Here is a 14,823-nt window from a genome sequence, read left to right as displayed (position 1 = left end):
TCCGATTCTGTGTCTCCCTCTCTCTCTGCCCCTCCCCCGTTCATGCTCTGTCTCTCTCTGTCCCAAAAATAAATAAAAAACGTTGAAAAAAAAATTAAAAAAAAAAAAAAAAAGTACATATTTTAAAAGTACAAATTTTAAATGTACACAACCTTTGAAACAACTACAGATTTACTGACGGAAATATCTGCACAAATGTTTAGAAACGTATGTGTCAGGAAGTTTACTACAGTGCTATCTGTAATAGAAAAAAATTGAAAACTTAAATATTCATGGAGAATATTACACATATTAGGGAATCCATACAATGTAATACTACACAGTCATTAAAAATAACACTATTTAAGGAGCACCTAGGGGGCTCAGTCAGTTAAGCATCCGACTTCAGCTCAGGTCATGATCTCGTGGTTCATGAGTTTCAGCCTCCTGTCCGGCTCTGTGCTGACAGCTCAGAGCCTGGAGCCTGCTTTAGATTCTGTGTCTCCCTCTGTCTCTGCATTTCCCACTCACGCTCTCTCTTTCTCTCTCTCAAAAAAATAAATAAACATAAAAAAAAAGATTATTGAATAGATCATGAACATTTCTTCCTGTAAGTGGGAAGAGTATCCTATAAAAATACTATTATATCGAGGCGCCTGGGTGGCTCAGTCAGTTGAGCATCACTTTGGCTCAGGTCATGATCTCACACTTCGTGAGTTCGTGCCCTGCATCGGGCTCTGCTGACAGCTCAGAGCCTGGAGCCTGCTTCGGATTCTGTGTCTCCCTCTCTCTCTGCCCCTTGCCAGCTCACACTCTCTCTGTTTCAAAAATAAATAAATAAACATTAAAAAAAATTTTAAGGGGGCGCCTGGGTGGCTTGGTCGGTTAAGCGTCCGACTTCGGCTCAGGTCATGATCTCATGGTCCGTGAGTTCGAGCCCCGCGTCGGGCTCTGTGCTGACAGCTCAGAGCCTGGAGCCTGTTTCAGATTCTGTGTCTCCCTCTCTCTGACCCTCCCCCGTTCATGCTCTGTCTGTCTCTGTCTCAAAAATAAATAAACGTTAAAAAAAATTTTTTTTTCAATTTTAAGAATCTGAAGGAGTAATAATATACTTAATGCATTTAAAGTCTCATAAGGCACTTTAATTGTAAAGATTTTTGTTGGAGATATCTTTACTTTTTAAACTCAATCAATGAGCTTTTCTCTACAGGCCTTTTATGGGGGGGGCAGGAAAGGGGAGCATGGTGGGCAGACTTAATGTGATCATTCCAAATTTTATCTGAATTAATAAATACCAAAGAGTAGCGGGGGAAAACTTGAGAAGATGAACAATGAGGGGTTCCTGGCTCTTAAAATACTAAAACGTTAGAAAAGTATAGGTACAGCAATTGTTATTGCAATTAGGTACAATTGTTATTGCAAATAGGTACAGCAATATTGTTATGGTATTACACCGGAATAGATAAATTAATAGAACAAAATACAATCCAGAAATGGACTCAAGTATTCCTGGATAGTTAGCATATAATAAACAGTGGCATTTCAAAATCAATGGAGAGAAATGGATTAATCACCACATGGTACAAGAAGTTCTGGTTAGCCATTTGAAAATAAATTGTAGGAGCTGGATTCGTATCTCAGTCCTTACATCAAAATAACTCCCAAGGTGATCAAATATTTAAAAGCAAATACTAGACCACAAAGAGGTAGAAGTAAATCCAGAAGCTATAAAGGAAAACACTTTTAATTCACATAAAAATTAAAATACTTCCATTTGCCAAAACATCTCAAAATTAAAAAACAAACTGGGGGAGGGGCATCTGGGTGGCTCAGTCAGTTGAGCGTCCGACTTCAGCTCAGGTCATGATCTCCCAGCTTGTGAGTTCGAGCCCCGTGTCGGGCTCTGTACTGACAGCTCGGAGCCTGGGGCCTGCTTCAGATTCTGTGTCTCCCCCTCTCTCTGCCCCTCCCCCACTCGTGCTCTGTCTCTCTCTCTCTCTCTCTCAAGAATAAACATTAAAAAAATTTTTTGAATTTAAAAAAACTGGGGGAAATTTCTGCTGCACCTGCTACACACGGGACAAAGAAGTCAACTCCCCCCTATGCAAAGAACTTAATTTGTTAAATTAAGGAGCTAGACATTCTCTCTCATGCCCTGATGGGGAGCCTGTAAACTGTCGAACCTTTTTGAAAGAGAATTTGGATTTGTCATTAAATTTTTAAATGTGCACATTCTCTGACTCAGTAATTCCAGTTCGAGGAATTTATACCACAAAAAACACTCACATGAGTGTGCAAAAACAGGTACAAGAATATTCACTGCAGCATTACTGTAATGGCACAAGTATTTCTCAATGGGAACTTAATTTAAAAAATCATAATCCATCTATATTGTGTAACCACAAAAATTAATACCTATTTAAAAATCGATGACATAATCTATATCAAAAACAAAGTGAAGCTTGCGAATGGCATAGGCAGCACGATCCCACTTTTAAATCATCAGAATGAGTACAATTTTTAAAAACTGGGAAAGACATATACCAGGCCTCTAACAGTGCTTACCTGAGGGATGAGCTTATATGGACTTTTCCTCTCATGTTAGATATTACGAATTATTTTACCACGAACATTTATTATTTCCAATGCAAAAATTTCTTCTTCTTATTTTTATTTTAGAGAGAGCATGCAAGCAGGGGAGGGGCAGAGGAGGAGAAAGAGAATCTCAAGCAGGCTCCACGCTCAGTGCAGAGCCCAATGCAGGGCTTGATCCCAGGACCCTGGGGATCACGACCTGAGCCAAAATCAAGAGTCAGGTGCTCAACCGACTGAGCCACCCAGGTGCCACCGCCAAGTTTTTAATTAAGAAATTTAGGGCGCCTGGGTGGTTCAGGCGATTGAGCACCCGACTGTTGATTTTTGGCTCGGGTCATGAGCTCACAGTCATGAGATCAGGTCCCTGCGGGGCTCCCCGTTGGGGGAACCTGTTTAAGATTCTCTCTCTCTCCCCCTCTCTCTCTCTCCTTCTGCCTCTCCCACCTTCAAAAAGATAAAAATTTTAAAAAAGGGGGACTCTCTTTGAAAAAAAGAAAAAAGAAATTTAGGAACACATAGCATGAAAGAATAGACAAATGTAGCAATGGAACAAACAGCACGAGAAACAGAGCCACACAAATACCGTCAACTGATCTGTGACAAAGAAGGAAAGTTCAACAGAGAGGACCGTCTTTTCAACAAATAGCACTGGAACAGCTGGATAGCCACATCGAAAAAAAAAGAATCATCTAGATAGAGACCTTACAACCTTCACAAAAATTAACTCAAAATGAGTCACAGACCTAGATGTAAAATGCACAACTATAAAACTCCTAGAGCAAAACCACAGGAGAAAACCTAGATGACCTTGGGTACAGCAATGACTTTTCAGATTCAACACCAAAGGTAGAATCCATGAAAGAAATAATTGATAAGCTGGACTTCATTAATATTAAAAACTTCTGCTCTGCAAGAGACACTGTCAAGGAAGTGAGAACAAGCCACAGACTCAGAGAAAATACTTGCAAGAGACACATCTGATAAAGGACTGTTATCCAAAATATAAAAAGAAACCTTGAAACTCCACAGTTAAGAAAATGAACCATCTGATTAAAAGATGGGCCAAAATTCACCTGGGTGGCTCAGTCGGTTAAGCGTCCGACTTCGGCTCAGGTCGTGATCTCACGGTTATGGGTTCAAGCCCTGCGTCGAGCTCTGTGCTGACAGCTCAGAGCCCGGAGCCTGCTTTGGATTCTGTGTCTCCCTCTCTCTCTGCCCCTCCCCCCACTCATGCTCGCTCTCTCTCTCTCTCTCTCTCAAAGGTGAATAAATGTTAAAAAAAATAAAAATTAAAAATAAGTAAGTAAAATTCTGAACAGACACCTCACAAACGATAGAGCGATGGCAAATAAACATACGAAAAGACGCTCAACATCACATCACCTGTCATTAGAAAACTGCAAATTAACACGAGACACCACTGCACACCTACTAGAACGGATAAAACCCCAAGCACAGACAACACCAAACGCTGCTGAGCGTGTAAAGCAATAGGAACTCTCACGCGTTCCTACTCTTACCGTACGGCCCAGCAATTGCACTCCTTGGTTTCACCCAAATGAGCTGAAAACTACATCCACGCAGAAATCTGCATTACACAGCTTTACTCATGATCGCCCAAATTTGGAAGCAACCACGACGTCCTTCCACGGTGAAGGGATAAACTGGAACATCCACACAGTGCAACAGCAATCGGTGCTGAAAAGCCACAAAAAGACACGGAGGCACCTTGAATGCATACTGCTATGTGAGAAGAGCCAATGTGGAGGATTCCAATTATATGACATTCTTGAAAAGGCAGAAGTATGGAAACAGTGGAAAAAAAGATCAGTGGTTGCCAAGGATTTAGGGGGAAAGAGGCATGAACGGGTGGGACACGGGATCCTTAGGGCAGCAAAAATGCGTACTGTAGACAACAGCCAATGGATACGGATCATCGCACGCGTCCAAACTCACAGGATGTCCAACACCAAGAGCGACCCCTGATATAAACGACAGACTCTGGGTGAGAACCATGTGCAGGTTCACCGACTGTAAGAAATGTACCACACGGAGGTGGAATGTTGGTGGCGGGGCGTCTGGCGGGGTACAGGGGATAAGGGACGGTTCTTTCTGCTCAACTTTGCTGCAAACCTGACACTTCTCCAAAGGGGCACCTGGATGGCTCAGTCGGTAGAGCATGTGACTCTCGATCTCGGGGTTACACAATCCAGCCCCACGTTGGGTGTAGCGATTACTTAAAAATAAAATCTTAAGGGCACCTGGGTGGCTCAGCTGGCTGAGCATCTGACTCTTGATTGCAGCTCAGGTCATGACCAGGGTGGTAGGATTGAGTCCCGCATCAGGCTCTGCCCTGAGCGTGGAGTCTGCTTCAGATTCATATTCATATTCTCTCTCTCTCTCTCTCTCTCTCCCTCCCTCCCTCCCTCCCCCTCCCCAGCTCATTCTCTCTAAATTTAAAAATAAACAAGAAGCTCCACTATGTGTTGTCAAAATGCTGTAAATGAATAAAAGCTCCATTATTGTTCAACGTGTTTTTTTTTTTTTATTTATTTTTGGGACAGAGAGAGACAGAGCATGAACGGGGGAGGGGCAGAGAGAGAGGGAGACACAGAATCGGAAACAGGCTCCAGGCTCCGAGCCATCAGCCCAGAGCCTGACGCGGGGCTCGAACTCATGGACCGCGAGATCGTGACCTGGCTGAAGTCAGACGCTTAACCGACTGCGCCACCCAGGCGCCCCAAAAGCTCCATTATTGTAATAGCACATTGTCCTTTGACTTTCTTGCAACGAAAACCTATAGCTCATGTGTATTCTATGGCAAACAGTGTGCTGGGGACAGCACCATCAGCCTGCCCTTTCCACATGGAGTCTGTATTCACCACCAGACTTCCAGTCCATAATGAAAGGAGCATTTCTATCGTGTTGTAATATTCGCAACACCATGCCCGCCATGCATTAAGCAGAAACAGTAAAATATTTATTTAAAGAATGAAAGTATTAAGGAAAATGGAATGATACTGGGAAAGTCTCATGCCTTTTACCTATAATCAAGTTACATCAATTATAGGATTCTGCTCAGGCGACACCATGAGGCATATCAACAGAATTCATTCTGCGTCAACGGAAGCAGTAACCAGAAGACAGCCCCACTCGCCCCCTAAAGTCCAGTGCCAGCTCTGCTACGAGGCAGGTCACATCCCTCTCTTTAGTCCTCACTTCCTGGTCTGTAACATTAGGGAAGACAACTAGCCGTTAGGACCCCTCGCAGGAAGACAGCTCTGTACCTACTACTCCCTACAGGCAAAACACATCCAGAGAACATCAGGCGCCACCACAAGTCATTACCAACGGACATCTGTCACAAAGATCAACAAAAGAATGTCAGGCATTACAAACGCACCAAAAAGAATAAAACACCTAAGGGCACCCGGGTAGCTCAGTCAGTTTGGCTCAGGTCATGATCTCGCGGTTCGTGGGTTCAAGCCCTGCGTCGGGCTCTGTGCTGACAGCTCAGAGCCTCTGATTCTGTGTCTCCCTCTCTCTCCCCCTCCCCCACTCATGCTCTGTCTCTCTGTGTCTCAGAAATAAACATTAAAAAAATTTTTAATAGGGGCGCCTGGGTGGCGCAGTCGGTTAAGCGTCCGACTTCAGCCAGGTCACGATCTCGCGGTCCGTGAGTTCGAGCCCCGCGTCAGGCTCCGGGCTGACAGCTCGGAGCCTGGAGCCTCTTTCCTATTCTGTGTCTCCTTCTCTCTCTGCCCCTCCCCCGTTCATGCTCTGTCTCTCTCTGTCCCAAAAATAAATAAAAAAACGTTGAAAAAAAAATTAAAAAAAAAAAAAAATTTAATAAGTAAATAAATACTTTTAAAAAATTTTAAATAAGATACTTGGGAATAAACTCAATGAAAGAGGTGAAAGACCCCTATAAACTATAAAACACCGATGAAAGAAATTGAGGATGACATAAACAAATGGAAAGACATTCATGCTCATAGACTGGATGAATACCCTTAAAACGTCCATACTTCCTAAAGCAATCTACAGATTCAATGCAATGCCTATCAAAATACCAACAGCATTTTTCACAGAACTAGAATAATGCTGAAATTTGTATGGAATCACAAAAGACCCCAAACGGCCCAAGCAATCTTGAGAAAGAAAAGCAAAGCCAGAGACATCACAATCCCTGCTTCAAGCTATACGACAAAGCTCTAGCATCAAAACAGTATGGTCCTGGCACAGAAACAGACACACAGGTCAAGGGAACAGAGAGCCCAGAAATAAACCCATGCTTGTATGGTCAATTAATCTATGAAAGAAGAGGCAAGAATATACAATGGGGAAAAGACAGTCTCTTCAATAAATGGTGTTGGGAAAACTGGACACCCACACACGAAAGAATGAAACTGGACCATTTTCTTACACCATACACAAAAATAAACTCAAAACGGATTAAAGACTTAAATGTGAGACCTGAAGTCATAAAAATCCTGGAAGAGACTACAAGCAGTAATTTCCCTGACATCAGACATGGCAACATTTTTCTAGCTGTGTCTCCGGAACCAAGGGAAACAAAAGCAAAAACCATTAGGAGTACACCAAAATAAAAAGCTTTTGCACAGCAAAGGAAACCAACAAAACAAAAAGGCAACCTAGTGAACGGGAGGAGATACTTGCAAATGATATATCCAATAAGGGTTACTATCTAAAATACATAAAGAACTTCTACAACTTACCACCAAAAGAACAAACAATTCAATTAAAAAATGGGCAGAGGGGCACCTGGGCGGCTCTGTTGGTTAAGTATCCAACTCTTGATTTTGGCTCAGGTCATGACCTCACGGTTTGTGAGACAGGGCCCCATGTCAGGCTCCACGCTGTCAGTGTGGAGCCTGCTTTGGATTCTCTCTCTCCCCCTCTCTCTGCTCCTCGTCCACTCTCTCTCCCTCGAAATAAACTTACAAAAAGGGGAAAAAAAGGGAGGGGGGCAGAAGACCTGAATAGACATTTCTCCAAAGAAGACATCCAGATGGCCAACAGACACATGAAAAGATGTTCACCATCACTAATATTAGGGAATGCAAATCAAAACCAAATGAGCTATCACCTTACAGCTGCCAGAACGGCTAGAATCAAAAAGACAAGAAATAACAAGTGTTGACAACAATGTAGAGAAAAAAGAACCTCCTGCACTGTCGGTGGGAATGCAAACTGGTGCAGCCGCTCTGAAAAACAGAATGGAGGCTCCTCAACTAATTAAAAATAGAAATACCACATCATCCAGTAATCCCTGTACTGGCTATACACCCTAAGAGAACAAAAACACTAATTCAAAAGCATATGTGTACCCCTATGCTTCCTGCAGCATTATTTACAATACCTAAAATATGGAAGCGGCCCAAGTGTGTTCACTGACAGATGGACAGAGAAAGATGTAGCACATATGCGTGTGTGTACGTACACACACACACACACACACACACACACACACACAAAATGGAATTTTATGGAGCCATAAAAAAGAACGGGCTCTTGCCATTTGTGACAATATGGATGGACCCAGAACGTATTGTGCTAAGTGAAATAAGTCAGAGAAAAACAAATACGGTATGATTCCACTTATATGTAAAATCCTAAAAAACAAATGACTAAAGTAACAAAAAGCAGAGACCAACCCATGAATGAGAACTAATGGCTGCCAGACCGGCTGGGGGCAAAATGGGTGGAGGGCAGAGGGAGGCCCAGGCTTCCAGGAATGGAATGAATAAGCCATGGGGACAAGAGTTTCAGCGTGGGCACAGTCAGTGGTGCTGCAAAAGTGTCATGTGGTGACCGACGGGATCGCTTGTGCTCATAGCATCATGTACAGACCTACCAGATCCCCGTGCTGGACCCCGATCTAATGTAACACTGTGTACTAACCACACTTCCTTTTTTTTTTTTTTTACAAAAAAACTCTGTAAAGACACCTTCCAGTAAGGCACCGCAAGTTTAGACTGATACAACTGGGGGGGGGGGGGGGGACCTCAGGTTATCGAATGAGGAAAAAGAACAAAGATACCTCCCTGCAGACCTCTTCTTGTTGGTGGTAGCAGCTTCGTCTCTGATCCAACAGAGAAGGACCTTCTACCGCTAGGCCCCTCAGTTCACATTAGCGGCCCCCACCCCCGCCCACTCCCTCAGATCAGAATCCTTGAGAGGAGAACTGTGGCTCTCGAATTCATTTCTGTAACCGCCCCCGCACATTACCTGCCACAGCTGTATCACACAAATATGTTTACTAAATACTCCCCTGAAGACGAAACTCAATTTAATGATTATACCAAAAACGCACATCAAATTTCACTGCATAAAGACCTAGTGTAAGATGTAGTCCCAAGATTTTAGAAAGCAGAACCCTTAAGATTCAAAGGCAGTTCTGTCCACAGGGAGCCAGGTAAGACACCCAAATTAAAGAATATCACACAATCCTGGACTAGTGTGTGTGGGGATGTTGGAGTATTAAGACAGGGGGGCTCACTCAGAGCTTCCGTGTTTTGGTGGATCAAGTACCTGCAAGTTTAGTAGTTGGGAGACTTAGGAAGTTATAACAAACAAACAAATTTATGAATTAGTGAATAATGGATGTTAAAAAAAATTGGAAGAAAAATAAAATTAGATCCCTATGTCACATCAAAAATAAGTTCCAGATGCAGGTGGCTTCCCCCGGCAAGCCAGAAGTGCATTTCCAGTAAGTCCTGCAGACGTGGCCTCCCAGAGGGCCAACAGAGTCTGGATCTGAGTTCTGGGAGTGGCCTCTTAAAGATTTATTCCTTCCCTGGGTGCTCTGCCTCAGCCCAGAGGCACTGACTGCTCCACACACCTGCTATTCCTATATTCTTTACAATTTTCTTTTGCTCTTAGGTAATCTCCTATTACTTAATAATTCTTTTTTTTTTTTAATTTTTTTTTTTTAACGTTTATTTATTTCGGGGACAGAGAGAGATAGAGCACGAACAGGGGAGGGGCAGAGAGAGAGGGAGACACAGAATCGGAAGCAGGCTCCAGGCTCTGAGCCATCAGCCCAGAGCCCGACGCGGGGCTCGAACTCGCAGACCGCAAGATCGTGACCTGAGCTGAAGTTGGACGCTTAACCAACTGAGCCACCCAGGCGCCCCTACTTAATAATTCTTTACACTAAGCCTCATCACCTTCTTCCTAGATGAATGCCTCCCTTTACTGCCCATCTAGCAGCCTGAGAGATTTTTTAAAACCTAAATCGTATCACATCACTCGTCTGCTCCAAACTTTCAATGGTCCCCATCGTGAAAACCAATCAATGCTTCGAGGGCCTACAAGATGTGCCTCCACCCCATGACCTCATGTCCTGGGCTCTCCTCTCCCCTCCTCCCCCACCCCCACCCCCACGCCCCCCCATAACTTCATTCTGGCCACACCGACCTCCAGGCCCTTCCCCAGACATGCCAGACACACCCTTCCTCAAGGCATTGGCAAGAACTGGTCCCTCTGTCTGGAACCCTCTTCCTCCAGACAGCCTCACAGCTGACACCTCTACCTCCTTCAAGTCTCTGCTCCAACATCATCTCCTCAATAAGGCTCCGACCACCCTATTTGAAACCCACCCATCCCCCTTCCTTTCACACTACTTTTTTTCTTCCACAGCATTTACCACCTGACCATCCATACTATTCGCTTACACCTGTTCAGTATCTGTCTCCCCACACTAAGACAGGGTCAGTTATGAGCGGTGTTGCCCACTAATGATTCCAAATACCCGGAACTGTGCCTGGCAAGTACCACACACTCGTATTTGTGGAATACCGAGTTTTAAACTGGTCTGTGGGATCAGCTAGTCAATGGGCCTCTGATTCACTGCCAAGGAGCAGGGACTGGTCTGGTTTTGTTCACCACTGAATTTCCTAGAACCTAATGCAGAGCTCAGCAAAAGCCAGGCACGCAAACGTGTTAACTGAAGAATATCCTCTCTTTTCACCTATCAGAAGATACACACTTAAAATGACGGCGGCCTTCCCCAGGGCTGGTAAGAGCGTAAAGGAAACCCAACCTCTCACATTGCTGGCAGGCGTGTAAATGACGCCTTTTGGAGAGCAAGCTAGCAATAGCCATCAAAATTTAAACCACTCAGAGTTCCTAGCCTCGAATTCAGTAACCTTACAGAAGTAAAAGAGCACCTGAAAACCAGGTACAAGATTATCGACCGCAGCACCGTTTATAAACTAATGAAAAACCTGAAAGCTATCTACTTGTCCATCAGTAGAAAAACCGGCAAATAACTCATGCACAGTACACGCATGGGACGAAACACTCCCGAACAAGAGTGAGGCAGATCCAGGACGCTGACCCCAGAAAGCAGTCTGTGATCCAGTGAACCGACCAGAGGGCCCAGGCATCAGATGGGCTGGATTTGAATCCGCCCCCACCCCTCTCCCCGCCACATCCTAGCTATAGGTAACTCTAGGCACTTTTCACTTCTTTGTGCTTCAGTTTCCTCACCAATAAAATAGGAAAAACGGTAACATTATAGCAGCAGTAGCCACCTCCCTGGTAGGAAGATCTCCTGAGATAAAGCACTCAGTACTTACAGCACAGGACACAGCCACAGAACCATCTACAAATACATTTTAAATACAGCTAACATTTATTAAGTGAGACAGACAAGTTGCAGACCTATATATGGACAGCCTGTCCACCTCAGTGGCAAATTTAGCATGTCTGTGTAACTACAGGAAAAAAGTCAAGAAGGAAAAACAATAGTGGTGACTTCTGGGAGATGGGAGGAGACCTAGTTTTTCTTAATACGCATACTTTTTTAATGGAGGAATTTTACAAGGCAGGGTTTTTAAATAAAAAATCAGAGCAAATGCATCTACGATGTAGTTTAACTTCGATTTTAAAATACTAAAATTTGAAAATGTGTACATTGTATATAGTCTTTGAATTCTCGAGATAAAATGGGATAATTAAATGTATATGGAATTTCTTTGGCTACTAAAATCACCTTGATTCTAAGTGAATAAACTAAGATGCACCAGCAAAAAAAAAACCAAAATACCTTTTCAATAAATTTACAAGGAATTAAAAAGCTTTTAAAAAGTTACATTTCATCCTATGAATTCACACATAAATCAGTTATTTTCTTCATCTACTGTATTCTCATGGAAACCAAAGATCTGTCAACAAATGAAAACAAACAGTGTCAACCAAAAGACAGCTGTTTCTAAAATGAGACAGGCAAGATTAAAGTAAAAAACTAAACAGTGATCTTTTACTGGCAATTCAACACAGAAGAATTCTGCATGTATTTTTAAAACTCAGCAGGGCTAAGACATTCGAGTGTGCCGAAAGCTAACGTGTTAAGAAGTGACCTATATTAAGTTCGGCCAAAGAGAAAAATTAAATCCCCAAGATGAACTTCTAAGAAGACGCTGACACAAAGCACTCGAAAATACTGAATTCTCTCTCCTTCTGCACACAGTGGCTGTGGCTGCTCACTTACCACACTAATTGAAAATAAATATGGCAATCTACACAGACTAAATCCCATCCCAGAGTCACAGGATTTGAAAAACAGGGAATAAACCTGTACTAAGAATAGCAAGGATACAAGACTTCCTAGAGCTAATTTTTCCTACCCTCCTTCAAGTGCTTAGTCATTTCTGCCTATTTACAAGGAAGACCATTTCCCATCTTTAAAAGAGGAGAGAATTTTTATTCCAGGCAGTGGTGTCACCTGAGCTGCCCCAGACATTTATTTCCATGCAACTCCAGGGAAGGTTGCGGCCAGCTAAGCATACCTACCCCTCCAGAGCAGAACCAGAAGCGACTGGAGCTCTCGGTATTCCGCCTCCGTCAGCAGTAACAAAGAGGGGTTTGTGGAAAAGCAAAGTTTTCCTCCCTGACACCAAATGCAAAAGGTGAGAAGTGCGGCCTGACCACACGGCAGCTTGCCTCCCGGGTGCGAGAGCCCACCAGAGATCCCTCCCGTCTCTCCCACGGAAACGGAATGCACAGCAACTCCATAGGCAACTAACAAAACCTAACACCAAAGGCCAACAGGCTCCAGAGCACACTTCCAAGAGAGCAGCTAGCCTTAAAATCTGATAACATTGTTTCGGGCTCCCCGAAGGCAAGAACAAAGACTCCGTTTTCCACGAACGAACCGGCTTTTTACAGAGACAACCCCAAGCAAACGCAAAGTTTATTAAGCACCTACTGTGCGCCCAGCGCCACACGCCAGCATCACTGCTGACACGGAAACTGCTAGGCACACACGCCCACTGCAGGAACACACATGAAAGAACTTCCTCACCTAGACACTTGGCCAAGGGCCAAGCACACGGTCTCCAAACACAACTCCAGGCGGTAAACCCCGGGACGAGGTGGTCGAGCTCTGAAGTCTTGAGCTCAGCCCACGTCCCAGAAGATCAGGAAGGGCTCTGACAACCCAGCTTGGATGACCTAGGATTTGGGGGGGGGGGTGGGGGGATCTCTCTCCTTCCAAGAGGGCAAGGGCTATGCAGACCCGTTTCCCCGACTCGCACATTCCAACACCACCGTCCTCATTATTCCCGAATGCCCCCGCAAGGATGCTGCTGGCCTGGCGCACACGCAGGTGGCCGTCTTCGCGGGGAAAGTGCAAAGGCACGCGTTGGCCTCTCTTGATGAGCAAGCCGAAGGTCAAAGAGGCTAAATGTGCCCAGACCCGTCGGGGGGGGGGGGGGGGGGGGGGTTGGGGCTGGGGGGGGAGGGGAAGAGGAGGGTCCGGGTCCTGCAGACCCCCAGGTCCCCGGCACTTACCATCAGGCCGCACCGCCCCTCCGGGAACGCCACCCGGCCCCCGGCGGGGGCGCGCGCGGGGAGGGCCCTGAGCCGGGCGTCCCGTCGGCTCCCGCAGCCCAGGCCCCGCCGGCCGCAGCCTCCCCGCCGCGCGGCCCACGTGCCGGGCCCTCCCCGCGCCCGCCGCCCCCGCGCGCGCGCGCCCCCGCCGCCCCCGCGCGCGCGCCCGCCTCGCCCCGCGGGGCCCCGGGCCCGCGCGCGCCCCCCGCCGCCCGAGTCCCCCCGCGCCGCGGGGCAGGCCGCGCCCGCCGCGCCGGCCATGGTGGGCGCCTCACCGTCGGGCTGAGGAGCCGGGCCCGGCTGCGCCATGGCCGGGCGGCGGCCTCGGGGAGCGGGGCGGGCGGCCGGCCGGCGTCCCGGGCTCCCGCGGGGCTCAGCTGGCGGAGGAGGCGTCGACCGAGCCGCCGCCGCCGCCGCCCAGGGAGGAACCGCTAAGGCTGGAGCCGCCGGCGCCGCCACAGCCGCGGGCAGAGACGGACCCGAGCGCCGACCTCCGCCTCCTCATCCTGACAGCGGGAAATAAGCAGTGCGCAGGCGCGGGAGGGACGGGCGGCACGTGACGTCGCCCGAGGGGAGGGGCGGGGCCTCGCGCGGTGGAGCAGGCGGCGCGCGGCGGGCGGGAGGAGGGAGGAGGGCTAGAGGGGCGCAGAAAGGATGGAGGGACCGAGGGGCCGTGGGGCTGTGGAGGGGAGGGGGGGTGCTCGCAGTCCGCCGCCCCAGCACAGACGAAAGGCCGAGCGAGGAGGCCGGGTGGCCGAGTGAGTGCAAATCCAGCCTCTACCCCTTGTAGCTGTGTGACCTTGGGCGAGTCACTTCACCTCCCTGAACCTCACAAGGGCTCATCTGGGTGGCGGCCGAGGAAGGCATCAATGAAAGAAAGTGTGAGGCACTGTTTCTGGCGTACTTGGCATTGAGCACCTGTGTGCCAGGTGACTTACAGGGACCAGGTACTGTGATAGATGATGGGGACACAGCCAAACTCAGTCCCCGTGCTCATCGGGACGGGAGAGGAGAGGTGATGTGCAGACAGTACCGCTCTTACACGCGACTGGAGAGCCTGCCCGAGGCCCTGTCTGGACACAGTCCTCCCACAGGGTGCAGGGAACATGCCCACCTAACACATGTGCCCCCCGCCCCTTCAGGACCAAGTTCTGGGAGCCTGTGACCTCAGAATCCCCCCGCCAGACGGCTGGAGGCTGTGGCCTCTTCCCGGGTCCATCCTCTCCAGGGCAGAGACGGCGTGTGTCCGAGTAGCTAAGCAGCAGCCGTATTTTTAGGAGGTGGCACACCAACTGGACATTTGAGGTGCAGTGTAGACAAAGGGGACCAAGGGCCAACAGTCCAGCCCCGCCAGGGCTCCCCTTACCACCCCAGTTAAGTGCATGGATC

General features: G+C 47.1%; 1 protein-coding gene across 2 annotated transcripts in view; it reads right to left on the bottom strand.

Annotated features, from left to right (window-relative positions):
- The window catches only part of RABEP1 (rabaptin, RAB GTPase binding effector protein 1), a 102,155-nt gene extending 88,194 nt beyond the window's left edge, over positions 1 to 13,961 (bottom strand). For both annotated transcript variants that reach the window (XM_053893285.1, XM_053893286.1), the window contains exon 1: positions 13,710 to 13,961. In XM_053893285.1, the coding sequence (XP_053749260.1) occupies positions 13,710 to 13,743 (34 nt within the window). In that variant the 5' untranslated portion in view covers positions 13,744 to 13,961. The remainder of the gene's footprint in view (positions 1 to 13,709) is intronic.
- Between the last annotated feature and the right edge of the window lie 862 nt (positions 13,962 to 14,823).

The sequence above is a fragment of the Panthera pardus genome, unplaced genomic scaffold (assembly GCF_024362965.1).
Source record: "Panthera pardus isolate Hobbes unplaced genomic scaffold, ASM2436296v1 HiC_scaffold_3, whole genome shotgun sequence".
Classification (NCBI taxonomy): Eukaryota; Metazoa; Chordata; class Mammalia; order Carnivora; family Felidae; genus Panthera; species Panthera pardus.
Note: the sequence above shows the minus strand (reverse complement) of the source record. Positions and strands in the feature narration are given on the sequence as shown.